Source organism: Nicotiana attenuata, chromosome 7 (genome assembly GCF_001879085.1).
Source record: "Nicotiana attenuata strain UT chromosome 7, NIATTr2, whole genome shotgun sequence".
Taxonomy (NCBI): Eukaryota; Viridiplantae; Streptophyta; class Magnoliopsida; order Solanales; family Solanaceae; genus Nicotiana; species Nicotiana attenuata.
Window position 1 is genome coordinate 4172914 of NC_031995.1, and position 27768 is coordinate 4200681.

Genomic DNA, 27768 nt, shown 5'->3' on the forward strand with positions numbered 1-27768 from the left:
GTGTGAAAGTTGTAGATAAATTGTAGGTAAGTGGTTACACATCTAGCACGACGCGTGAAAAGAAGAATTTAAAGACCAATCAGTGTATTTTTCCTTTTATTATTTATTTGTTTCATTTTTTTTTATCTTCTTCACTAAACCATTAATTCTACCGTCAGAAAATATATCGGTGACCGAAATTTGTTCGCGGCAAATTTGTTCGGCCACTTAAATTCGTTCCCTTCAAGCTTTACTCGACAATTTCACAAGATGGATCTCTGGCACATACTTTTCTGCAGTGGAGTTTTATCTTCTGTATAGATACACCAGAGTTATCAACCAGACCGTATTCATCCTTTGTTTCTCTTCATAAATTCTCACTTTATACATTTTATCATACGTAAGCTATACCTATTAAGTAGGTTTGACCTCTACCAATTAGTAGTTTTTAGGTTGACAATCCTCCCTTAATTGAATGCACTAATAATGGATTGGGAGTCTTTTAAGGTGGAATGTATATATTTTGTAAACAAAATTTGTGTAGGTAGGGTAATTTACTAAACATGAACATTTAGGTTAATAAAGTTTCCAATAGTGTATAGGAATGACAAAATCCCAAACCCAAATCTAAATTTTGGGTCAAACAGTTTGGCGCCATATGTGGGGACTTCTTAGCAGGTCTTTTAGTTTCCATTAGGTCTACAGCCTACATGATTTGCTAACCTAACGAGCCATAAAGCTTTTCTCCTTTCTGCTCGTATAGAAACTTCCATGGCAGGTAACCAAGGAAATAGAACGAGGGCGACAGCTGACGTCCCCAGTAACCTCATGAACGTTATCAATGAGAGCTATGAGACACAAGGCGACGATGTGACACCCACTGCCTCCCCCAAACACGAGAGGTCGCCTTCCCCTCACTGCAACACAACTAAAAAAAATAGAAAAGGGGCCTCCACATCCATAGAAGAAGGAATGCCGCCTGCCATGAAAAAGCTCCTCGAGGCATGGCTGACCAATACCTTAGTAAGCGCTCAACAATCAAGCCCCATGCACGACCATAGAAACCACGAGATCCTACGTGGTACAACAAGGAGACAAACAGGGAGATCGGCCAGACCCTCCAAAACACTTAGAGACCAAATAAAGAACCCAAGAACGAGTCGATAAACTATCGGGCGCCCCAAGCTACTGCCAAAAAGGGACGCCGGCAGATTCATAGAATAGCCGTATAGAGAGGAAGCATCCCCACATGCCATACCAAAAACCTTCAAAATGCCAGTATATATCAAGATATACAATGGGATAACCGATATTGAAGACCACATGACTCATTATGTCACCGTCGTGAAAGGCAACGACCTCACCAAGGAACAAGTGTCCTCCATTTTACTGAAGAAATTTGGCAAAACCCTCACAGGAGGGGCACTGACATGGTATTCACAACTTCCATCCCACTCCATAGAAACGTTCGAAGAAATGGCCGATAAGTTCGTGAAGGCGCATGTCAGTGCCAAGAAAGCCGAAATAAGAGTAAACGACATCTTCACCATCAAGAAATCCCTAGGAGAGTGATTAAGGGACTTCCTCACCCGATTCAACAGGGTGAAAATGACCTTACCAAATGTGTCCGAATGGATGGCGGTCACAACCTTTCAGAACGGGTTAAGTAGAGAAGGCTCAAGATCGACCAGAAAGTTGTTGAGCTGGTTAATGAAGTACCCTCCAACCACTTGGGATGAAATCCATAATGGCTATTATGCCAAAGTCCGAGCAGATGATGACGACCTCAACAGGCCAACTCGACGGCTCACCTCGGTACACACCAAGCCCAGGAAAGAATAAAGAGATAACATGAGGAGGGATCACCCAGTCTCAAGGCCAAGCAGGGAACGACATCAGCCTTACGTCAGGCCCCCTGCCCCTGCTCCCTTCTGCTATGATGATGGCCCATGCCAATGACGGGGACTCATAGGAACGAAAGAGGTATGATCCCCATGTCATCTGCTCACAATTTTTGTGCTTCGCCTACAAAAATAGTCTACGTCCTAGAGAAACTCGGAACAAAGGTGAAGTGGCTACCAAAGATGAGGTCTGATCCGAGTACCAAGAAATCTGATGCCCTCTGCGAGATCCACCAAGAATGCAGACACAAAGCAGAAGATTGCATCGCTTTAAGGCAAGAGGCAGTGAACATGTTGCAGCAAGGGCACCTCAAAGATCTACTGAGCGACAAGGGAAGGAGCATATTCGCCACGGGTCGAGAATGTCAAGGCCCGCCAAAGCTTCCCTCACCAGCTCGCACCATCAATATGATTATTGGCAACGATGATGCCTCTATCAACAGCGTCAAGTTCACTGCCACTCACAAGCTCAAAAGATCAATCACCCACGAATAGTATGGCGGACTCGAAGAAAGTATCATCTTCGACGAGTCAGATGTCGACGGCTTGACTTTTCCTCACAACGATGTTCTTGTCATTACTTTACAAATTGTAGCTATTGATGTTAAACGTATCATGGTACACAACTAGAGTGGAGCACGTATTATCCATCCCCGAGTCCTTGCCCATATGAGACTCGAGGACAAGATAGCGTCGTGCTGCATCCCACCAACCAATTTTAATATTTCAGTTGAACGGACATCGGGAGAAATTACACTCCCCGTCCTCACCGGCGGCATAACTCTAGAGATAACGTTCTACATCATGGACCAGGCCACTGCATATCATGCCATAGTAGGACGACCATGGATACACCCCATGAGAGCCACCCTCTGAAGTTTCCAACACCTTGGGGAATATTCAGCATAAGAGGAGAACAACGCACGTCCCGGGAATGCTACCGCATCGCCATGGATAGCACGACAACCTAACACAAGAAAGATAAGGAAAAAGAAGCATAGCAATCAACAGGGTCGAGGTCGACATAAGAAGAGACCGGGGACATCATCACGAACCCCAAAACAGTCGAAGCCACAGACTCAACTATAGAGGACCTCGAACCCGTTCAATTAGATCCAAGCGACCCCGGCAAAAAAGACTACATCGGACGTAAGCTGCAAGAACTAGGTAAATTTAGTCAATTTTTATAACCAACGCAGATTTGTTTGCCTTCAGCCATGCAGATATGCCGGGCATCCCCAAGGAGATCTCCACACACAAATTGAACATCGACCCATTCTATCCCTCTGTAAGGCAGGTCCGACAAAAATTTAACCCCACCATTAATGATGTCGCCCACGAAGAGGTAGAAAAGCTATTAGAAAATGGCTCCATCAAGGAGTCAAAGTACCGCAAATGGATAGCCAACATGGTGATGGTCAAAAATAAAAACGGGAATGGAGGATGTGTGTAGACTTCACAGACCTAAACAAAGCATGCCCGAAAGATTCATTCCCATTGCCACATACCGACCAACTCATCGATGCAATGGCCCGGCACGAGCTGCTGAGTTTCCTGGACACATACTCAGGATAAAACCAGATACTCATGGAAGAAAAGAACCATTAGAAAACCACATTCATCACGCATAGAGGAACTTATTGTTATAGGGTTATGTCGTTTGGTTTGAAAAACGTAGAGGCCACCTATCAGAGATTGGTCACGAGAATGTTCAAAGATCAACTCGACAAGACCATGGGGTATATATCGACGATATGCTGGTCAAATCTGTGAGGGGAGAAGACCATAACGACCATTTGAAGGAAGATTTTGACATACTAAGATGGTACGAGATGAAACCTAACCCAGAGAAATGCGCATTTGGCATGGCCTCGAGAAAATTGTTGGGTTTCTTAGTGTCACAACAAGGGATCGAAGTCAACCCAGATCAAATCAAGGCTATTGACGGGATACCTGAGCAACTAACTACTAAGAAGCAAATCCAAAGGTTGATTGGTCGAATCGCCGCCCTATCAAGATTTATCTCGCGGTCGTCTGATAGGTGCCATTGATTTTTCGGCGTACTCAAAAAGGATAACGGCCTCAAGTGGACGCCTGATTGCATACGAGACTGCAAGAACTAAAGGCGTATCTGTCATCACCGCCTCTACTCTCGAAGCCTGAACCCGGGGAACACCTCCTCGTCTACCTCGCCGTCGCCGAAATAGCAGTCAGTGCAGTCCTAGTTCGAGAAAATAAAGGTACGCCATCCCCTATTTAGTACATTAGAAAAACACTCATTGACGCCGAGACGAGGTACCCACACCTCGAGAAATTGGCCCTGACACTGGTCATTGTTTTACGGAAGCTTAGACCCTATTTCCAGTGCCACCTTATCTCGGTTGTTACCACTTTTCCTCTAAGAAGCATTCTACATAAGCCCGAACTGTAGGGGAGGCTGGCCAAATGGGCCATCGAGCTAAGTGAGCATGATATCACATACCAGCCTCGAACAACAATAAAGTCTCAAGTGCTCGCTGACTTCGTGACAGACTTCTGCGCAAAGGTAATGCCCGAGGCCGAGAAGGAAGCCGTCCAAGCTTATCTTCTAATACAAGACCTTTGGGTCTTGTATACCGATGACCCATCCAACGATTCCGAATCTGGACTGGGACTCGTACTCGAGGTCCCTACTGGCAAAGTAATTCGCCAATCCATAAGATGCCTAGATATGACTAATAATGAGGTCGAGTATGAGGCCGGAATCATAGGTAAGGCTAGCACTCAAATATGGGGCGAAGCGGCTCAAACTCTGTTGTGATTCTCAGCTCGTGGTTAACCAAGTTACAGGGACTTTCCAAATCAAAGAACAAAAGGTTGCAAAAATATCAAGTCGATATCTGTAAGTTGCTGCCCAATTTCAACGAATGACAGTTCGACCAGATCCCGCAAGCCTAGAATATCGAAGCAGACAGCCTCGCGAAATTGGCAGCAGCGACCAAATGCAGTACGACCGGGGATAAAAATGTAGTCCACCTCCTTAACTCATCACTAGACCAAATCGAGGTAAAATCTGAAGCTTAACTTAGGACTGGCATAATTGTATTATTAATTACTTGCAGGATGGCACTCTCCCGAGTGACAAGAAAAAGCTAGAAAACTAAGAATGCAAGTGGCCAGATACAACCTCCTTCATAACGGCCTATACAAGAGAACATATGGCGGCCCTCTTGCGAAGTGTGTAGGTTCGAATCAAACACAACGCGTCCTTGAGGAAGTACATGAAGGGCACTGCCCAGCTCATTCTGGTGATCGAGCACTCGTCAGGTGCCTCATAAGAGCCGGTTACTACTAGATCACCATGAAAAAAGACGCCTCATAATCTGTGAAGAAATGCAAGCAATGTCAGAAATACGCCCCAATAATTCACCTAGCAGGCGAACACCTTCATTCGCTCACCTCTCCATGGCCATTTATCAAATGGGGAATGGACATTGTGGTTCCACTCCCACCGGGGTAAGGTAATGTACGAATTCTTTTAGTTTTAAATAACTATTTCTCTAAATGGGTAGAAGTAGGAGCGTTCGCCCAAATACGTGAACAAGAAATAATCACCTTCATATGGAAAACGGAAAAGGGTCAAAACTGCCCCTAGACTATTGGAGTTGGTACAATAATGCCCTCCGTCCACCTATTTTGAAAAAATTTCCCTCACCGTTATCTTTTCGGCTCAAGAATGCCCTTACGACTAACGGCCATGTTAGATAAAAAAAATTTAATTAATTTCCACGTGTCATAAAGAAAAAAAGGTGAAAACTGCCCCTAGACTATTGGAGTTGGTACAATAATACCCCCTATCTCAAAAAATCTCTCCCCCCACCCCCTCCACCCTCCCCCCTAGCGTGTGTGCGTTCATATTTTTTTTGTTCTTCTCATCCTTTTTTTGACCTTGCACTCTATTTGACTAAGCACTACAAACATCATTAAAGTTTTATTTTCAGACAACCAAAATTTTTTATCACCAACACTTTATGTCATACAACTTTCAAAGACCCTGTTAGGCAAAAAAAAAAAAACTTAATTAATTTGCATGTGTCATCGTACCATTGGCCTAACTTAAGACTCACCTAAATTAAAATAAACTCACCCATATTCTAAGACCCTTTTCCTCCGTTTCTGTCTCCTCTTTCTTTTAAAAATTATTCCACCAACTAGAACTCTCATACACCCATTTTTTCCCCTAAGCAAACAAAACTCTCTCGTATAGTTAATCACCTTCCTCTTCCTATTTCTTTGTATATTAAATGTACACATCAATACTCATATTTTTTTCCATCACAGAAATATCATTCATCATCAATTTTTCTTACTAAACTTTACTGCTTCATACAATAAGCTCAATCAAGTGTTTATTATAGTCACATTCACCAATGAGTCGTATTCTCTCATATTCTCAGGCATATGATCTCAAATATTTCTCTTGATTTAACCGTCTTTTTTTTAAAATTAGCGGTGTTGATATAACCTGAAGAGCATCCACGTACAATAGCTTAATTTATGGACATGGTCGGATGTTCAGACTATGATGAGCCAATGAAGAAGAAAAAGGTCGAGGTCCGCGCAGAGACCAAATAAATCATTGGTATAATCAAAATTGAATGCAGAGTTGTCAGGAAATATACAACAAAAAATATTGCAAATACTCAATGATCATTACTCTTGGCAGAAAAATAACTTATTAAACCATAAAATCTTACAATGAAGCATTAATTTCAAAGAGTACCTGATTTCACTCAGAAAATTGATTTAATAAAAAATGTTAATTTAAAAATTTAATTAAGGTCGAAAAATCTGAGATGGAGAGAGAGATTCGTGGGTGTTGAAGGGTGAAAATCTAAGACGGAGTAGGCTAATAAGTGGATATGGGGTGAGGTTTTAATTTAAGCCAATAGGAAATTAACACATAATAAATAATAAAAAAAATTCTTAATCAAAATAGGGCTGTTAGTTTTTTAGGGTATGAGTGGGCCGAAAAGTTGACGTTAGGGGCATGAATGGGCCAAATTTTTAACGGTAGGGTCATTCTTCGCAAAATAGGTTAACGAGGGGCATTTTTAGACTAGAGTCGATACGTTAGGGGCAGGTCTGACTCTTTTCCGTATGGAAAAACAACATTTACCGATTTGGCCTTCCCAAAGAAATAAGTTGTGACAACAAGCCCGAATTCTCGGGAAATAAAACCACCAAATTCTTCGAGAAATGGCACATTAAGAGGATACTATCAACACCTTATCACCAGCGGGCAACGGGCAGGCAAAATCCTCTAATAAGTCCATATTAAACATAATGACGAAGGAACTTGAAGAACCAAGGGACTATGGCCAGAAATACTCCAAGAAGTCTTATGGGCGCACATGACCACACCAAAGACAAGTACGGGAGAAACACACTATTCACTGATCTACGGAACAGAAGCAGTTACACCGATTAAGGTCGGAGAGCCAAGCTTAAGGTACTCCTACGAAAGCAGCACCAACAAAGACGAGAGTAGAAGATAAGAGCTCGATGAGGTTGACGAACGAAGAGATATGGCATACATAAGGATGGTCGCCTAAAAATAACAGGAGGAATGTTACCACACACACAAAAAAAGCAAAGGTCCGACCGCTTAAGATTGAGGACTACGTACTCAAAGCTAAAACCTAAGCAAGGAAAGATCCACGAGACTGAGAACCAACTGGGATAGTCCGTACTAAGTTGTGGTAAAGGCAAACAAGGATTCATTCCAGTTAGAGACAATGGAAGGAAAACAGTTACCAAACAACTAAAATACTAGTCACCTCAAATACTTCAACGTCTAAATAAGAAGTGCCCCCCGACTTGAGTTTTGTCCCGTTAGGGTTTTTTCAAAGAGGTTTTTAACGAGGCGACGAGATGGACATTTGAAGTCAAAGTATAAGAAGAACGGATTGGTTTCTTTTTTCAATTCTCAACTCCTCAATATTCTCCAAGTCGACCAATGAAGGGACTAGATATACTAGGGACTGGGACTGGAACGCCAACCAACACCTAAAACATTGTAACTTTATCCAAGTAATAGAAATTCATGTTTATCGAAATCACTCCAACGAAAGGTTAAGTTCGACCACGCTCGAACAACACCTGTCGACCCTCGGCCACAACTTAACGAAAGGTTAAGTTCGACCACGCTCAAACAACACCTGCCAGCCCTCGGCCGCAACTTAACGAAAGGTTAAATTCGACCACGCTCAAACAACACATGCTGACCCTTGGCCACAACTTAACGAAAAGGTTAAGTTTGACCACGCTCGAACACACCTTCCGGCCTCGGCCGTAACTTAACGAAAGGCTAAGTTTGACCACGCTCAAACAACACATGCCGGCCCTTGGTCACAACTTAACGGAAGGAGAAGTTCGAGCAAGCTCGAACAAACATTTACTGGCCCTCGGCCACATCTTAATAAAAGGTTAAATTCGACCGAGCTCGAACTTTACTTATCAGCCCGCGACCGCAGATCGACAGAAGGTTACGTTCAACCAAGCTCGAACAAAGACCTACCGGCCCTCGGCCATGATTTAGCCCAAAGACTACGGCCAGCTAGAGGACGACAATAATAAAAAAGATAAAGAAGCAAAACACACAAGTACAAAAACAAATTGCGGCAAATGATAAAGGTACAAGTAAAAGCAAATATCAACTTGGATATTCATAGATAAGAGTTTGTTACAAAGTCACACAAAAAAGTTTTAAAAAAACTACTGGCCACTGGCATCACGACCTTCCACATCCTCATCAGCTCGATCTTCAGCACGTCACCATTCTGACCATCGACACCGTCACCACCTCGCCCTCTGGCATCCTCTCAATCCTCGCCCTAAGGGTAAATAGAATCATACCGGGCGTCCTCTTCAAGATGATATATGACATCTTCCCCATCCTCATCCTCCTCTCCAAGCCGAGACGTAGCAGGGTTATAGCCACAAGCAAGCTGAGCCTCGCGAGTCTTGACCCGAGCATCCTCAAGAGCCGCCTTAGAAATGGAGCCCGTTGTATGCAAGTCACAGAACACATCTAGTCGAGCCTCGGCATGGATCCACTCTTCGTACAGTTCCCGAGGGATGTTGAGGAAGTTAGAAACATTAGATGAAGAAGGACGCGCAAGCAGTTAGACCTTCTCGGCCTCCAAAGCGGCAACTCGATCATAAAGATTGGAGGTTTCCTTGTCCAACTTCCTGATCCTCTCCTCAAGTCGGTCCTCCTTGTCCCTCGCCGTTGACATGTCGTTCTCTCGCTCAGAACGAAGGGTTCAATTTGCCAACTCAAGAAACTCCACTCTCCTCCGAGCCTCCAATCGAGAAGACTCTGCCTTCTCGAGCTCCTCCTGCTTCTCGGCAATCTCACCCCTGAAAGCCTCCATCTGAAATTGGCACTCGTCTAACTGGCCTTGCAGCTGGGCCACTTGAGCCGGAAGGTCGCTACATTGGGCCTCCATCACCGGGGGAGACATTATCGTCCTCGTCAATCAGAAAGAAGAGTTGAGGAGCAGAAGCAACAGTGAAGGCAGGCTCTTGGACCGCCGTAGCCAAGGTGGGGACAGGTGTAGAGGGTACAACAGTTGCAACGGGGGCAGAAGCCGAAGGCGTACAGCTATCCTCCGAAAAGAAGACATATGTGCTCGGCTCCTTCGAGAAGACCCCCTACCTGGGAAAGAAAGAGATGGAAGTTAGTAAATCGAGCCGACATACAACAAAAAGTGTAACGACCACGAAAGGGAAGTTACCTGTTGAGGGGAGAGCCGGTCTAAACTTCTTAAAAAAGCTCGGCCAATCACGGATCCCTACGGCATGAGGGAGAATTTGCTTGACCCAATCGGCAATGCGTACAATTAGGGGAGGAGGTTGGTTGTTGTCTGCAGGAAAGGAAAAATCATTTAACTAGCTCAAAGTAAGCAAAGAAACACAAAAGACGAAAGATAAAAACTAGACACTTACGTGTGTAGTTCTAAACCTCAGGGAAGCCGTCGACGCTATTCACGACGTCCTCAGTCGTGACTAACGTCTGAGGACAGGTGCACCAAATGAAGAAATCAAGCCAGAACTGGCAACAGGCCTTGTCGTCCATCTTTACCACCAAGCATTTGCCTCCATGGTGGAGAGGGTTTAGTATCGTCCCCCTATAGAGCTAGGGGCGAGCAGGTGCACCAAATGCCGTAGCGTCAGTTCGACCCCGGTAAGCTCGGCAAATTTGGTCAACATTCTGATAACTTTGTAGATGTACGTGCGAGCTTAGCGGAGCAAACGCCGTAGTGGCGATAAAACTCTTCCACCAACGGAAGAAGAGGGAACGAGTAACCAACGAGAAAGGGGTAGGTGTATAAAGCAGTAGTACCCAGGACGATGAACATTCTCTTCTTTCCCTCCAACAGGGATTAGTTCGACGTGGTTTGGAAGACCAAACTTGGCTTTGAATTCAGCCAACTGTTTAGATGTCATTGTTGATAAGAAATTCCTAGGTGTCGCGTCCAGTGATCGGATAAGATCGGACTTGGCTTCAGGGTTGCGGGGGAGTATCTCTTCTACCGACGGGAAAGCTTCATCCTCAACCATAGCGGAAACATTCTCCTCATGAGTAGGAAACACAACCGCCAAGGGAGCGACGCGACTCACTTCACTAGCATCTGATGATAAGTTTGATATACTTTGAGATAATGATGAAGAACAAAAGAAAGAGAGATTGCATAGAGTGTAGGGCTGCGGAACAAAGAATAGAGCAAGAAGATTCAAAGAAGAGGTCTGATATCTCAAAACTTTAGGAGAGTAAAATTTCAAATTTAAGTTTGACAACCCCTATTTACATAAATTAAGGCACTAAATCCGAAACGTTTTGCCTTAATAGGCACTAAACCCCAAATGGCTCATCATGATTGGCGCCGGAATCAAAATGGCAGATCCAATCAAAGGGCACGCGCAAATCGAAACAATGTGTCGGAAACAAGCATCATCATGACGCATAACGTCATGACGTCACCCCTTCTCTAGGACCAGACGGCTCCAACTAATCACCTGGGAAATTTAAGGGATTTGAAATACACGGCCCACAGAGAGCCACGTCGCCTGCTCGCCACAATGATTACGACCTTTATGATCTACTCGATAAGTTCGGCCACGAATGACATTATCCGCTCATTGAACTCGCCTGCGAGGACGACCTCTACAAGCGGAGGGACTAACTGTATGGGCCAAAAATTATCTTTGATATGATTAAACTATATCAGCATTAAAAGGGCCTTCAAGGGCTGCCGCGTGTCGCCCGTATGACTTCGACAAAGGCCTGCCCAAGGTCGAAGTGGTCTCACAAGAGATGAAGGGCGAGGTCGAGGAGTCATCGTAGATCAAGGTTGAGGACGAGTACTCATCTTAAACAGAGTAATAACGACTAGTTTTAGGATAAGATACTAAAGAGAATATTCTAGCGGATATTTTCTGTACCTGTACTATTAGGATTTTTAGGTACATGTTCCCTTATAAATAGAAGAGATAGAATTATAGAGGACATGAAATATTCACTTGTAAGAAATTGCATTGATATTCTCTTTAGAATCTTGCTTTATTGCACATATACTAAATATACCTTTTTCTTGAGATTCTTGTCTAACTTCTCCTCACGATCCAAGAACGATCCGAATATTCAAAGGCTCATCAATCATTCATCATTGTTAGAAAGAATATCCACATAACTCACCTTTTTCGGGTGACTCACATGTTCTTATTTACTTAAATGTCATTCATTGTTATTTAATGCTATCTCCTTCCATTTTGGATCATTAAACATTGTTAGTGTTATCATCATGTATTACTATCTAGATAATATACTTATCATGTTAATACAAAGCCGATCAAAATATTTTTTGGACATTATATTGGCTGAGATTGACTCTATTTTATTAAATCTAATTGTTTAAACCCAAATCTAAATTTTGGGTGAAACATTAGGGGTCGTTTGGTAGAGTGTATAAGAATAATGCTGAATAGGGTGTATTAGTAATGCTGGTATTAGTAATGCTGGTATTAGTTATGCTTGCATTAGTTATGCTGGCATTAGTTATGCTGGCATATTTCTTATCCATTGTTTGGTTTGATGTATTAAAGCATTGAACAATTTCTAAAGGAATTGTTTGTTTACAAAAAACACCCNCATAACCAGTCCATCACTTTATTTTTTTAAAAGAAACATATATTGAGGAATGTTTTTATATGAAAAAGGTTTAAAAAAATTATTTGATTTGTCTACCTATATTGTAGTATGAATTTAATATTTATTTATTTAAAAAAATATACTAAGTATTTATTTATTTATTAGGGATATAATTTTATTTCTCACTTTTTTGGATTATTTCAAACTTTCATTAATATAATAGCATATTTTAATCAAGCATAAATTTTGAAGGACAATTTTGTCTTTAACTAAGTTAATGCATGCATTAAAACCCATTACATTGTTAATACCATGGTTTCTTATGCATTAGTTATGTATTGGATAATACCAAATAGGGTATATAACTAATGCATAGGTTCAAAAAGTATACCAAACAAAGTATTACTAATACACAAAGCTAATGCATGCATTATTTTCCCTAATGCATCCTACCACTCCTCAGTGTGATAAAAATCTAGAGAGTTACATTAAACAAAAACGGACATAAAGATACAAAGAGAAAGGGAAAATGGAGAAATGGCCAATAAACAATGGCGTTTAGATTTCTTTACTCTGCAGTCCTTGTATGAAAAAACAAAACTTAGAAAACAGTAATCCAACAAAATCATATGTTAATTCATTAATTTATCCCTAAAAGATCTAATACGAAAACATCCGTCAATTTGACACACTCTAGCTTCTGGCTTTTTATTGCCGTCCCAATATTCTATTATATATCTGCTGTTTCTACTTTATCAAATTAAACATGGGTTCTTTCCCTCTTCTTATTATCGACATTCAAGAACTCCCATTTCACCTACCAATTTCACTGGAAATTCTTAATATTGGAAAATGAAGAGGTATAGAAATGGAGAAATATGGGATTTTGAGCAAGAAATGCAGCAGCTTTTAGGAGATGGTTTTTGTGAAGAAAGAGAAGTGATATTGGGATTGGATGGAGATACAACTTGTACTGTCTGTGTTTGTATGCCTCTTCTCCCTTTTGCTGTTTCACTACCTGATCCTCCTCCAATCCTCTCACGTGCAGTTGCTGGCTGCTCCAATCACAATAGTGTGGGAGGTATTTACACTTTGGCATTTTCTTTTCCTTTTAACATAACCTGAAATATTTTGATATAGCCGAAGCATGTGTCGGCTACTTGCTTGGGATTGAGGCGTAGTAGTAGTTGTTGTTATTGTCATTGTTATGTGTTGCAGCAATGGTAGTGATAAAAAAAGGGCAGCCCCGGTGCACTAAGCTCTCGCTATGCGCGGAGTCCGGGGAACGGCCGGACCACAAGGGCCTATCGTACGCAGCTTTACCCTGCATTTGTGCAAGAGGATGTTTTCACGGCTTGAACCCGTGACCTCCTGGTCACATGACATCAACTTTACCAGTTACGCCAAGGCTCCCCTTCAAAATGACATGTTTCAAAAATAGCAAATATCAGTGTTGGGAAATAACATGGTGATGCGGAAACAAACATTACAAAGCTTGGTGGACGATAAATCAGACGACAAAAGAATAATATACTAAACTAAGCATAATTATAATGGTTTGGTCAATTGATCTACATATGATAAAACTAATAAAGAAGAAAAACTATCGAGAGAAAAATCTCCCCCTAAACAAAACTCTTTAATGACTACATTGTGAATATTTTGTTTTTGTGTACTTATGAGAAACATAGATCCTTAATTTATAGATGTGCAAAACTTGTCTTCCAAGAAAAGGATAAGACATATTAAAGAGATTTAATCCTTTTAGGAGTCTTTTTCCATTCCATTAAGAAAGAGAGTCCTAATAGATTAGAAATTCAGGGCAAAATCCTAACAATCTCCCCTTGGCCTGAATTTTCTTGACAAAGTTGATTCACCTTCTTCATATAATCTTCATCACTGCTGCTTGCCATGATTAAAATCCGGTATATGTTAAAAATCTTGGTATTGGTTAAAGAAGCCCAAGTATGGGTTAAAAGGAGCCCATGTGTTAAGAATAAACATGGGGTAAAAGAAGCGTGAGTTAAAACTGGCATTGGAACTCATGCGTTGCAAGCAGGCATGACTTAAAACTGGCTTTGGTTAAAAGCGACCAAAATATGGGTTAGAAAGAGTTTTTATTCCAATAACGATGCAGCAGCAGACGTTTTGAATACAATTGTGATTGTAAATTTATCTCAACATGTAGCATCATATTCAAACTTTTTTTTTTTGAATAATTCATTATCGTCTTGATCTAAAGACGCATTGAATCTGTCTTCAACCTCGTTCAACCATTGACTCTGAACCATTGGCTCTGAACCTGGATCTGATACCACTTGTTGGGATCGAAATAACACGGTGATGCGGAAACAAACATTACAAAGCTTGGTGGACGATAAATCAGACGACAAAAGAATAATATACTAAACTAAGCATAATAGTTTATAATGGTTTGGTCAATTGATCTACATATGATAAAACTACTAAAGAAGAAAAACTATCGAGAGAAAAATCTCCCCCTAAACAAAACTCTTTAATGACTACATTGTGAATATTTTGTTTTTGTGCACTTATGAGAAACAGAGATCCTTAATTTATATATGTGCAAAACTTGTCTTCCAAGAAAAGGATAAGACATATTAAGGAGATTTAATCCTTTTAGGAGTCTTTTTCCATTCCTTCAAGAAAGAGAGTCCTAATAGATTAGAAATTCAGGGCAAAATACTAACCATTAGAACATTCTTTAATTGGGATTTAGAGATGTACTATATATTTCTCTGAAAGATATGAACTAGATAAAATAATAGGACAAGGTAGCAAAAACCCTACTGGAAAACGCAAAAAAGGAAAGAAAGCTGAAGGCTGTAAGTTAGTAGTGTTGATATAGGTGAAGCATGCGTCCCAACTTGTTTGAGATTGAGGCGTAGTTGTTGTTGCTGTTATGTGTTACAGCACTGCTAGTGTTACTAATTAAAAAGGAGTTGTACCATAAGTAGCAAAAATCAGAACTTTCTTTCATTCGCACTTAGATATGTACCATATATTTTTCTGAAAGACATGAATGAGATAATATAATAGGGCAAGGAAGCAAAACCAGAACTGGAAAAACCATAAAAGGAAAGAAAACTGAATGCTTTAGGTTAGTATTGTAAGTTACTGTGACTCAGGGGGAAAAGGCAATTAAGCAATGCTATGAATTATTCCTTCCATTGCTGTTTGACTAGACACATAGTTCAAGAAGTGAATCCGAGTCATGCATTATATTACTGAAAAATTAGTCAGAAAAGAATCTTAGTATAGAAGTTTAAAATTTTATTGTTTATATAAAATTGAATTCTGCACCCAAGGGGTGGCCTAGTGGTCAACGGAGTGGGAAGAAAACCATGGGGTTTTAGGTTCAAATTCCAGCAGGAAAAAATAGTACTAGGTGATTTGTTCCCATTTCCTAAGCCGTCGTGGACAGAGTTAATCGGTACCTGTGCTGGTTTGAGGTAGCAGGTTCCCGATGGAATAGTTGAGGTACGACCGTATCCTGATTTCTATCTGTTCGAGGAAATGGATTGAGCAGTTATCTGTTTGTTGGAGGGGAAAACAGTTACCTTCAGTTAAAGAAAATACTTCTATGCTTTATGTGTAGACGATTGTGAGGATATCTGACAGGCAACTTTTATTCGTTTTCATTCCAATTTTGTCTACTTTATTTAAGGATCAGTACTCTGCTGCCCATAGTTCTCAATAGATATCTGTTTACAGAAACCGCCGCGAGGGATGCTCTAGAGCTAGTCATGGCTGATGCTCTTTCAAAAGCAGGCTCAACACGTTTCTGTGTACAAGCTGTTTGTTTGGCTGTCTCTGGTGTCAACCATCCAACAGACGAGGAACGAATACTTAACTGGCTTAGGTATGCTCCAAAACAATCATACTTTATTATCGTCTTTCCTTATCAAATTTATCATGTGCTTTCCTGTATGCATCCAGCACTAGTCACTAGTTTCTCAATGCTGTGTTCATAGTGTGCCCTTTGCTGCTACAAGGTGGAATAAAGTGCAATTAGAGATGAGATACTGCTTTCAGTGAATACCCAAATCTATTAAGTCTGTCTGAAATGGTTGAATATTTGGGAAATGATTATATAATCTTTAATGAAATTTTTTTCAAGCCATTGAAGATGCACTGCACCATCCTTTGTTCTTCTGGTAACCAAAGACTTGATTCCATAAATCACCATCTGGCACAACATCTTGTGAGTCATTGACTGAAGATTCTCTTTCATTTCTCTCCTTTTCTTCTGTACTTGTCCTTGCTCTTTATTTGGATCATCATTCCGCTGTAATCTGCTATATTTGATGATTTTCTTTTCCTTGACGTCATATTTACTTACATACACCTTTTATCTTTTACTAAAAAAAATTCCTTTAATTATTTCTAGAGAAATATTTCCCAGCCATGTCCAATTCTTTGTTCAGAATGATGCTGTGGCAGCTCTTGCAAGTGGAACAATGGGAAAGCTTCATGGGTGTGTCCTTATTGCTGGTACAGGAACAATTGCTTATGGTTTTACTGAAGATGGGAGAGATGCTCGAGCTGCTGGTGCCGGGCCTGTATTAGGAGATTGGGGAAGGTATACATTTCACGGCATCACTACATTTGTCGTCTTATTATCATGAGTTAAATTGCTATTTCATTCTTTTGGCTTCTTCTCCCGCACCTTGCAAGTCCATTTTCTACTGTGAAATGAGAGCCAATAAAAGTTATTGCTAATGATGCTTCATTTGGGATATTTGGATGACAACTAGATAACGATATGGGCACTTTCGTCTTAAATTTTTTCCCTTAATTTGCTGTCTCATATTTAAGCTTAAAGCATTATTAGTGGAAGCCCTCTTTGGTTACATCTTCCAGTTGTTTATGCTGTCTCAAACTATCTGGCATTGTAGCCCACATTTTGTTCTGATCCAGTTCGAGATATTCTGTTAATGGCTTTATAAAATACTTTGGTTGTTGTACTTTTCCTTTAGTTGGTTAAATTAGAGGATCTGTTTCTTGTTCACATGCAGTGGATATGGTATAGCTGCACAGGCATTGACTGCTGCAGTTAGGGCCTATGATGGTCGTGGTCCATACACTGCACTTACGTCAAGTATTCTACGGAAGCTGGATCTTTCTTCTCCTGATGAGCTTATCGGGTACTTGGTCAAAATTTTGAATCGTTAATCTCGTAAACTTTGCTTATGAGTCGGTTGTTCTTTTAAGTAATTTACTGCCTCAGACATGAAAAGAGTACCTCATACAGTCAAAATTTGTTATTGAAAAGATGCATGCACATTTGTTGACTAGCATTCGTTACTCATGTTGTTAAGAGTTTTTTCTTTCTGGTTTTTGTTTTTAGATGCAGAGGGAAGTGGGAACACATTTGAACTTGATACCTTAGATGTCAAAGGAACAATATTTGTAGTATTCACCAGTTGCTGTAGTAAACATGCATAATGATATTTATGTATTTAGCTTTACAAGCTTATGTTTATGTTAATGTTTAATTATGAGTTATCCTCATCTAAAATATTATCCCTTTTTATTAATTAATCAGTGTATCGTTTCTCACCTCTAAAATCGTGTATTAAGAAGAACTCTTTGGGTCAGAACAATTTTTCATTTGATTCTCAGGTGGACCTATTCAGATCCATCTTGGGCTCGGATTGCTGCTCTTGTTCCAGTCGTAGTGTCTTGTGCAGAGGGAGGTGATGAAGTAGCAAATAAGATATTGAGAGATGCGGTTCAAGAATTAGCTTCGAGTGTTAAAGCGGTTGTTAGAAGACTATGCTTGTGTGGTGAAGGTATGCTGTCAATCGTTTAATCCATTGCAATAGGACTATAGTTACACGAAAAAGTTTGATACCTTTCATATCTATATGACACATATGTATATGTGGTAAACTCTCTCTGTATTTATAGTTTATAGAAGGGGAGCCTTGGCATAACTAGTAGAGTTGCTATCATGTGACCATGAGGTCACGGGTTCGAGCCGTGGAAACAACCTCTTGCAGAAATGCAATCTAAGACTGCGTAAAATAGACCCTTGTGATCCGGCCCTTCCCTGCACCCCGAGCATAGTGGGAGCTTAGTGCATCGGCCTGTCCTTTTCCCTCTGTGTTTATCACCTCCAAGCACTAAGTAGCCTTGAAAAAATTGACTTCATTATCAGAAGCTCTTTTTAGATGTTCTTTTTTATGAGTTTTCAAACTTGTCTTACCTAAGAATTTTGCAAAATTGATCGCAGACGTGACTAACGAGTTGATACTAAATTCTCTGTAGAAGGAAATGATCCTTTTCCTCTTGTTATGGTTGGGGGTGTTCTTGAAGCAAACAAAAAATGGGATATAGGAAGAGAAGTGATTAACTGTATACACAAGGACTTCCCTGGGGTTCATCCAATTTGTCCGAAGGTAAGTGTAATTTCCCCGATAATGCTTAATATAGTTTCTTCATATTGAAAAGTAAAAGGTTTATACATTTCTTAGAAGAGTTTAACTTCTATACGTTGACAATATCCAAATATTTTTACACTATAATGTTACGTAAAAGATAATTATAGGTACTATCCATTATAAATAGGATTAGTAACTTGGAAAATAAGGTAGGTAACTTGCCACGACAGGTGAAAATACAATGATAGTGTATAAGTTATTCACATTGTCGGTGCATATAAGTTGAATGCTTCCTAAAAACTATCGGGGAACATGCAAAATGTTAACTGGTTTTGTGACATTGCATCAGTATGCTACCACCTAGCATAGTAGTGTTTCTCACCCAATTAGTCATCTCGAGCCGTGGAAGCAGCCGCTAATGTTTGCATTAGGGTAGGCTATCTACATCACAGCTCTTGGGGTGCGGCCCTTCTCTGGACCCTGCGTGAGCGCGGGATGCTTTGTACACAGGGCTGTCCTATCTCTTCTTCTTCTTTTTTTTTTTTTAAAAAAAATTTACTCAACTTTTGGTGATTAGGTGGAACCTGCCATTGGAGCTGCTTTGCTTGCTTGGAACTTTTTGGCTAGATATAGTCGACGAGGGACTCTGAGAAGTGAGACATATTCTTCTTAAAAGAGTTCAATCAATTGTACAGCAGCAAGGATGAATGGAAGGTCATTTTCAACATATAATCCACAAATGAAAGAAAAGTGAATTTTGTTTTGTCCATTTTTTGTTATATAGATTCTTCTTACTCTTGCTTAGGTTCACATCCTCTCTTTTCATTTTCCCTGTTATTGGGAATGGTCTTAGAAGGTTAGCCTTGGCGTAATTGGTAAAGTTGATGTCATGTGACCAGGAGGTCACAAGTTCGAGCCGTGAAAACAGCCTCTTGCAAAAATGCAGAGTAAGGCTGCGTACGATAGACCCTTGTAGTCCGGCCTTCCCCGGTCAAAAATCTCCGAATCCCGCACATAGCGGGAGCTTAGTGCATTGAGTTGCCCTATATTGGAAATGGTTTGGCTATTGATTTGGTATTAGTTAGTAAAGATAACTTGCTCATCAAGATTAGTTGTATTCTAACCCTATTTACAAGGGTTATGTTACCTCCTCCATGTTTTTGTTTTCCCACTCTCCGCATGATTGAGAAGTAGCGCGAAGCATGTCACACTTGAGATTTGAACCTATGACATAGAGGAATTTTTGTCACTTAATTGGAACTTTTACAAAGTCAAGGGGATTCGAAAATGTCACACTTGGAATTTGATCCTATGTGCACAGTATAATTTTTTCACTCGTTCAAGCTAGCTCCGCCCCAGTGAGTACACAAGAATCAAGACTATATACTTGGCTGTTTATTACACAAGAACACTTCCAAGAGCTGTTGATGGACGACAATAACCTGAATTTTCATAATTTCTTTCCCACCTGTTAATTAATATCAAATTTAAGATTAAAATCTTAACAATCTTCTTCAATAATGCAAAAAATTTTGTTGGATAAAGTGCATCAAAATGAATTAATTTGAACCTGCATTCATCGTCTTCTGGAATTTGAAGTTCCAAGTCATGTTCTTCGAATGGCTTGAAGATCATATCGAGCTGATCATCGTGCATTTTGTCAAGAGTTGAAGGATTCCACTGGAAAGGAAGAGAGAGAATCATTTTAATTATCAATACATTTTAATAAACACATCAACTGCTTATTATCACTACTGAAAAGTACTTTTTAATTATTTTCAGTCGGATAAGCCTAACGGTTCTATATGGATATATTTATCTAAATACTTGTAGATAAATATTATATGGTCAATGAAGCTACGAACATTGGATTGGAGTGTATATGACAAATAATGTGTGTTTAGATTAACATATTGAAGTAAAAATAGCACGGGCTATCCAGTTTTTAGACTGGTCATTCAAAAATAGCTAGCGTTGCAAAGTCATTGAAAAATAGCCACTATTTTGCTGCAACAGAGACCGGTCCAGCATAATATACTGGAGATCGATGCATCTGTGTATGAACTTCCAGTATATTATGCTGGAACTCCAACACGCGAAAAGTTCCAGCATAGTATACTGGAGATTGGAGCACCTGTGTATGAACTTCCAACATATTATACTGGACCGGTATATTATACTGGAACTCCAGTATACTTATGCTAGAACTCTAGTATGCTGGAGTATTTTCCGGATTTTGAACAGTGTTTTCGTTCAGATTTATCTTTACATGAAAAGTTGCCAAATTTCGATTACTTTTGAAACTGTGGCTATTTTTGAATGACCAGTTATAAATCTGACTATTTTTGAATTTCTCCCCGTATTGAAGGAGGAAAGGAGAATGAATACCTTTGGAGACTTATCCTTGTCAATAATGGCAGCCCTTATGCCCTTTATAAATAAATCAAAAAGCTCTATTTAGATTCAAAATTAAATGAAAAATTACAAATCAAGTGTACTTCTACATGTTAAATACTTACGAATACGTTTGATTAAAGTTTTTGAAAAAAGTTACCTCATAGAAATCACCAGATATTATAGTTCGTTGTATATTCATCGTAATCCTGAATTCTCTCCTCAAGCATTCAAACAGTGTTTGTGTCCTTCCTTCTCGTATCTGGAAAAGAAATTTGCAAAATGGTAAGATCCTTTCTTTTGGTCTATATGCGCTTGACGAAAGACATATAAAAAAATTACGGTCAAAGAAGGATTCGTTTGGCGAACACCTTCACATAAATTGGGACGAAGTGAATAGTATATATGCATATAAAGAACTAATTACCGATCTCAATGTTATTTTCAGTCCTGTTGGAGATGCTTTCTTTAGGCTTTTAAGCACTTTAATAATCCAATCATTTCCTTTTTTGCTTGCCTCAGCTTCCTGAAAATTAAAGTTAACAAGAAATTAGAAAAATGACACTGTATAGCTGTAAAAATAATAGCCGAAAAATGTATAAAATATGTATATTTTTTGTATATATATACATTCTATATGTTATATACAAAAAATATACAAATTTTATATATTTTTTCGACTACCAAATATAAATAGTTTGTAGCGCATGCTAAAAGTGATAATACCCCAAAAATTATGCTATGCACTATGCTTAGAAATCATTATTGGTAGTCTAGCTCGTACTATGATACACATCACTGCACGTTTCAATTTATGTGACATTATTGAATTGGAAATAAAGTTTAAGATGTAAATTTAAAACAAATGGTTCAGAATCTCCTCCACAGAATAAAAAAAAAACTTATAAAATAAATAAATTAGAGAAAAGTAGGAGTTAGCTCTTATTAGAAGAATCAATTCTTACAAGTGACTCCACAATCTCCTCCACAGTATCCTTGGAAAAATACTCGTTGATTATGGACAACCTACACGAGTATTAACAAAATAAATGTCACTCATAAATCGTCAAGAAGAATTAACCTAAATAGTCGTTTATTCAACTGTTTATACAAAAAATAGTCATGTATAAACATGTATAATTCATGTATAATATATTTATAATCGTATATTATCAGTATATAATCTGTATAAACAGTGAATCTATCCGGCTATTTGTGTAATGATTCAGAATCATAATTTAGATACATTACTTGTTCAAGAAACTTCTTTCATCTATGTCAATATTTGTGGAAAATTCATTGATGACAGATCTAATAGCATCCTCTTCACCACTGTTTATGCTCAGCAAGCGTTTCTCTAGCTGGAATAGTTTCTGACATTTGACAAAAATGTATAGTATGCCAAAATTACTGTTAAACTTTTACATGGCTCGCTCCAATTAAATAACACAAAGTACAATCCTCAAATATTACTAAATTCAAGGCAAATTGTGGTAATAATAATAATAATAATAATAATAATAATAATAATAATAATAATAATAAGTAGTCCATAAAGGGCAGTCCGGTGCACAAGGTATCCCACATGCACACATGATCCGGGGAAGGGCCGTAACCCTAATGCAAGCATTAGGTCATACTAGTGGCGCACACAAGAATTTATGCAAGTGATGTCAATATTTGAAGAAGTGAACAAATAAATAAATCGCTATAACAACAAGCTAAGCTGTTTCATTTTTATTTTTCTTATTATCTATACATATGTTGACAAAAAATTTGATGAAACGATATCCCTTGGGTCATACGGAGACAACTTTACTATTGCTCCGTGACTTCCCTCCCACAGTTGATCGTAGATGGTTCAAACCTTATCAATAGCGCAACATCCCCTTCTCCTTCCCTTCCCCTACCCCCCTCCTCAGCGCGCGCCCCAATGTCTGATGTAATAATTTATTTATTTTTTGAAAAATAATTGTGAAGTAGTTGATTATCATGTATTGGAGGGTCTATTGGTGAATTTATGAGAAAAGGAAAAGCTTAGAGAAAATTGAAGCTTGGATTAATCACCTGAGAAGGAACAAAATGAGTGGCAAGTCCAGCAGCTAATATTTCTTTACCCATTAATTTTGCTCCTGTTAAGCCCAAGTATTCCCCTACATACAAGTATTTAACATCACATTAATTAGGGGTTAGGTTACACGTACCTCTTGTATTTGTATTTTGTTTTGGTTATTAATATACGAGATAAGGATCAAGCCATTGGAAAAATTACATTTTCTTTCTTAAGCGCTTACCGAGTCGACCTGGAAGGCGCGAAAGCATGTACGAGAAGCCACAATCTGGGTGGAACCCTAGACTTGTTTCAGGAGTAGAACAAAACTGCAACGTTCGATCAACAAACGTTAGAGTTGAAACAGTTTAAGTAAGTTCTATATACTAACGTATTTAAAGAACTATTTATACAATCAGGTCACTCTGGTTAAGACAATTATAAATAAATTTCTTCATGATAACCATTAATTGATACTAACCGCCTTTTCAGTGACGACGGAGAACTTCATTGGCACCATCAAGGAAGCACCTCCACCCACTGCCATTCCGTGGACAAGAGCAATATGTGGTTTCTTGTATGTATGAATATGGTAGCAAAGCCAATACATTCTATATGTACCTTCTAGGCAAGAATCCCCTTGAAAAAAAAACACGTGTAGTCATTATTCAACAACAACAACAATAATAATAATTACGCCTCAGTCCCAAATAAGTTAAGATCGGCTATATGAAATTTCACTTCTTTTCTTAAACTCAGATCATGGCATCATCATATCAAATAAACAAAAGAAAAAGTAAACAAGAGTAAACTTATAAAGAACTAGTTACTTGTGTTTCGGCCATCATAAAATGTTTTTAAGTCTCCACCAGCAGAGAAAGTACGACCAGCTCCCTATTTGTATTACAAAAAAAAAATGAACGATAATTTTAAGAAATAATCAAATTTAACATCAAGAGAAATAAGCAAATATAAAGTAAAATAGATACTTGCCTTGATGATTACAAATTCAGCTTCATCATCTTTCTCGTATTTCTCAAATTTCTGCCCCAGCATTAATATCTAACAACGGAATGAAATTTCCTTATAAGTATATGTTTCAAAAAGAATGATACCGTTTTATAAGTACAAAACAATTGATCTTTGAACTTTTTATTTATCGTTAATAACGTGCTTTTATAGTCACATAAATCTCATGACATGTTTAATTAACAAGAAAAATGATAAAAATTGGCGGCGTGCTGGCTAATGAAAATGTGCATTGTTTTGATATTTATGGACAAAAAGAATTATGCTTTTATTAATTGTTTATATGTTTAAAATTTAGGTTATGAAAAGATGTATTTTTGTGATAAATTTTTCTTATTTGGCATGTAAACGTGACAACAATGAATCAAATGATGGTGTGGCGATGGCATGTTATTTTATGACGCCGAAAATTTGACTTTTCGGTAATTTGTATTTTTTGGTAAATAACAAATAGTTAGTGACAATACTGTTACAAAAAATCATTTTGTGGCTTTAGTGTTACAAAGAGTAAATTTACCAGCAAAAAAAAAAAAAAAAAAAAAAAGATTTAACAAATGCACAAGGTTTTTGTCCCCAGTGATCATCTGGTCGCGCTACTTCAACTACTGCTGGATGTTTATACAAAACTCTTTCGAGCTTATATTTTCACCTCCTGAAATTATAATGTCTTTTAAGCTATCCTTAATTTCTATGTAACCATCTTGATGTTTTACAGCAAGATCACCACTATGAAACCATCCGCCTTTAAAAGCTTGCTTTAACATCTTTCAAATATTTCACTCATTACAGTATTTCCGAGCTCCTCCATTTTGGAAAATATCTGTGGAGGAGGTGGTGATCCACCTGTTAATATTTCCACCTTATGTGGTTGAAACATAATATAATTAAATAATTAAAAGTATATTATTTCTGACAAAGTAAGCTTTTAGATTAAATGGTCAACAGACCCTGTCGCTTGGTATAGAGTTTGCTATCACGGTTGGTACTGCGCCCATATGTGTGACTTTGTAGAGAGAAATACTTTCAAATATATTTTTAGCAGAAATATGCCTAAGGCAAACATTTGTGCCACCAATTGCAGCCATTCCCCAAGTCAAGCACCATCCATTGCAGTGAAACATCGGAGATGTCTAAAGATATGTAGGCATCGAACCCATTCCATAAACCAGAAACGTACTAATAGTATTGAGATACGCGCCTCTGTGATTGTAGACAACTCCTTTGGATTGTGACGTTGTTCCGGAAGTATAATTTATACTGATTGGATCAAATTCAGTTTTTGGCCACTTTCTTGCAAAAAAGATTTTCGTATTCGTGAACGTTATTAGACGACGATGTCTCAGGTATAGGAGGAGAGGAATTCTCGGATTCACGAATTAGTACAAGAATTGGTGGTTTAATTGTTTTGTCTTTTGATAGAAGATTGAGTGCTTCTTGAGCAATTTGAAGCAAATGCTGATCAACAAATATGATTTTGGCTTCTGAATGTTTTAGTAAGTCAGCTATCGTTGACGAATCAAGGCGCGTATTTAATGTACAAATAACTGCTCCAGCCATTGGAACTGCAAAATGCAGCTCCTGCATTGCTGGTACATTAGGAGCCAGACTTGCAACCTGCAAAAATATAAGAAGTTAAATTATTAAAACAATTTCAAGCAAAAGTAAAAAATTTAAAAGCAAATGCTTGAAAACAAAATATTATTAGATGTGCCTTTTAAGTTAGATCAAATTAGCTTTTAACATCTTTTTAGTTTTTTCGGTGTTGGACAAAACTATAAAGTACTTAAAATAAGTTTAAAACGGTTTAAAACAAGCCAAAAGCAATAAGCAGGGCAATCCCAACTTAAAGTCTACGTTAGTGGTTGAAAAGATTGACAATCTACATATAAGATGTAGAGATCTCCTAATTGTGTGAGTTTATTGGGGGAAACCGTGCATGCTTTGGCCCTAATAAAGACAATATCACACCAAGTTAAGAGTATCTTAAGTTGGTTAAGTCCAACTAATAGAAAATACTCCCTCCGGTCTACTTTAATTGATTTTTGGTTGTTTTTACACATATTAAGGTATCCAACTGTTTTCTTAACAATGAAATTGACCATATTAATTTTAATTTGTTCATTGAAAATACAAAAAATATTGGTGTCAATGGAACATAATTTGCTGAAATTTTACGGAATTCAGTTTCAATATTTCCAGTAATTTGGGACAGGCGGCGGACGCTTTGAGTGTTGATCTGGACTCGATTGAAGCCATTAAAGAACTTTTGAGCCAATTTAGAGCTTTTGAAGAAGTTATTCATGGTATGGAGCAATGGCGAACCGCTATCTAGTGAGGGGTTTAATTGAATTCCCTTCGTTGAAAAAAACATACTATACAAGTAAAAAATTATGTAAGAATTTGAACTTTTTTTAGGCGGAAATCAATTAAGTTAATTGGCAAATTAAAAGCCATTTAATTAACTATTGCATTAATAACTGAAACTGGTCCACCCCGAAAGTAGCTGTAACCATAGCCACCAAAAATTGAAATGTTAAGCAGTTTAAATTTCATCAACTTAAACAATAGTTTTAGCTTTCCTATTTTTGTTTTTTCCGGAAAATAATATATACCACCAGTATTCTAGCAATATACACTTTCACATCTTTTTCTCACCAATAATGAAAGGAAATTTGAAAATATGGCCTTAGTTATTAGCCTGTTTGACCAAACATCTATTAGACCAAAAGTATTTTTTTTTTCCTAAAGTGTTTTGGTTAAGTTTTTAGAAGGAAAAAAAATACTTTTGAGTAGAACCGGAAGTAGTTTTTGAAAAACAGAAAAAAATAGCGTATTCCCAAAGCACTTTTGAGAAAAATTACATTTAAAAGTACTTTTTAAAATTTTTGTCAAACACTAATTACTGCTCAAATGTACTTTTCATATTAATCGGTCAAACGCAAACGGTTTCTTATCAAAAGTACTTTTTTGAAAATATTAATCAGTCAAACGCAAATGGTTTCTTATCGAAAGTACTTTTTTCAAAATGGCCAATTTGTTTGGGAGGTGCTTTTTGCAGTATTTGATAAGTAAATTGTGTTTGGACAATTTTTTTAAAAAGTACTTTTGAGTGCCAAATTATTAAAAGAAACATTGAAAGTACTATTTAACAGAGATAAATATATTTAAATATTTATTATAAAGTATTTTAATTATTTTATTTTATTATAAAAATATAAAACATAGAGTATTGCTCTATATTAAAGATTCTTACAATATAAAATATGATTATCCAAAATAATAAACGGGTATTTGAATTTACTTACTATACATGATGATTTCAATATATCTCAATACATCATTAGGTATAAATTGAAAATCTACTACATAAATCATTATACTCCATAAAAGAAGAGACTTATTTATAGCAGAGAGACTATTTCAAAGAGGAATGAGAATGTGACACCCTAGGCAAATTCCATATCGACAAAACACGGGAGAGATACTGGGTATATGAATAAACATGCCTTAGGCTCTAGTGAAGCGTTTTAAACTCGTGTGGGCCTAGGCTAAAGCGGACAATATCACTAGTGGGTTGGACCGTTATATAAGAAGAATAAAAATATGATAAAATAAAAAGGAATTTTTACCTTCCTATACCACATATGAAACCTTATTACCCTCAATGTTTAAGGTTTGAGTTAATTACATTTCAGCATACCAAATTATCATTTATATACCATAATTAATTTAGAGGCATAATTAATTGGCAGTCTTTTACTCCTTAATTAAAGGTGTCCATATATCCCACGTTTCTCTCTCCCCTTAATTCCC

The 27768-nt window shown here is 38.2% G+C and overlaps 2 protein-coding genes and 1 pseudogene across 3 annotated transcripts; 1 reads left to right on the forward strand and 2 right to left on the reverse strand.

Annotated features, from left to right (window-relative positions):
* Positions 12647 to 19588, forward strand: LOC109228568 (N-acetyl-D-glucosamine kinase-like). 2 transcript variants are annotated; one of them, XM_019393697.1, is made up of 7 exons: positions 12647 to 13156; positions 15811 to 15958; positions 16487 to 16678; positions 17115 to 17243; positions 17722 to 17891; positions 18373 to 18500; positions 19060 to 19588. In XM_019393697.1, exons 1-7 carry the CDS (start codon positions 12928 to 12930, stop codon positions 19153 to 19155), a joined length of 1092 nt encoding a protein of 363 aa, XP_019249242.1. In that variant the 5' UTR covers positions 12647 to 12927; the 3' UTR covers positions 19156 to 19588. The 2 variants fall into 2 exon arrangements, with proteins under 2 accessions (XP_019249242.1, XP_019249241.1); XM_019393696.1 differs by having other exon boundaries at positions 12648 to 13156; positions 18370 to 18500.
* LOC109228569 (3-hydroxyisobutyryl-CoA hydrolase-like protein 5) lies at positions 19763 to 23827 on the reverse strand. Its single transcript, XM_019393698.1, has 11 exons — positions 23757 to 23827; positions 23408 to 23565; positions 23171 to 23255; positions 22944 to 23029; positions 22128 to 22249; positions 21842 to 21902; positions 21304 to 21402; positions 21037 to 21138; positions 20871 to 20912; positions 20053 to 20162; positions 19763 to 19950 (listed from the first exon to the last, which is right to left on the reverse strand). The coding sequence occupies exons 2-11, from the start codon at positions 23534 to 23536 to the stop codon at positions 19881 to 19883; spliced, it is 906 nt and encodes a 301-aa protein (XP_019249243.1). The 5' UTR covers positions 23537 to 23565; positions 23757 to 23827; the 3' UTR covers positions 19763 to 19880.
* Positions 23749 to 25563, reverse strand: LOC109229789 (annotated as a pseudogene).

Coding starts and splice junctions, on each gene's coding strand:
- LOC109228568 (XM_019393696.1), top strand. CDS start 12,928: ATGAAGAGGTATAGAAATGGAGAAATATGGGATTTTGAGCAAGAAATG. Junction 15,959..16,486: donor CGAATACTTAACTGGCTTAG/GTATGCTCCAAA, acceptor AATTATTTCTAG/AGAAATATTTCCCAGCCATG. Junction 17,244..17,721: donor TCTCCTGATGAGCTTATCGG/GTACTTGGTCAA, acceptor TTTGATTCTCAG/GTGGACCTATTCAGATCCAT.
- LOC109228569 (XM_019393698.1), bottom strand. CDS start 23,536: ATGTATTGGCTTTGCTACCATATTCATACATACAAGAAACCACATATT. Junction 21,139..21,303: donor TGAAAATAACATTGAGATCG/GTAATTAGTTCT, acceptor TTTCTTTTCCAG/ATACGAGAAGGAAGGACACA. Junction 20,913..21,036: donor TATCTGGTGATTTCTATGAG/GTAACTTTTTTC, acceptor TTATTTATAAAG/GGCATAAGGGCTGCCATTAT.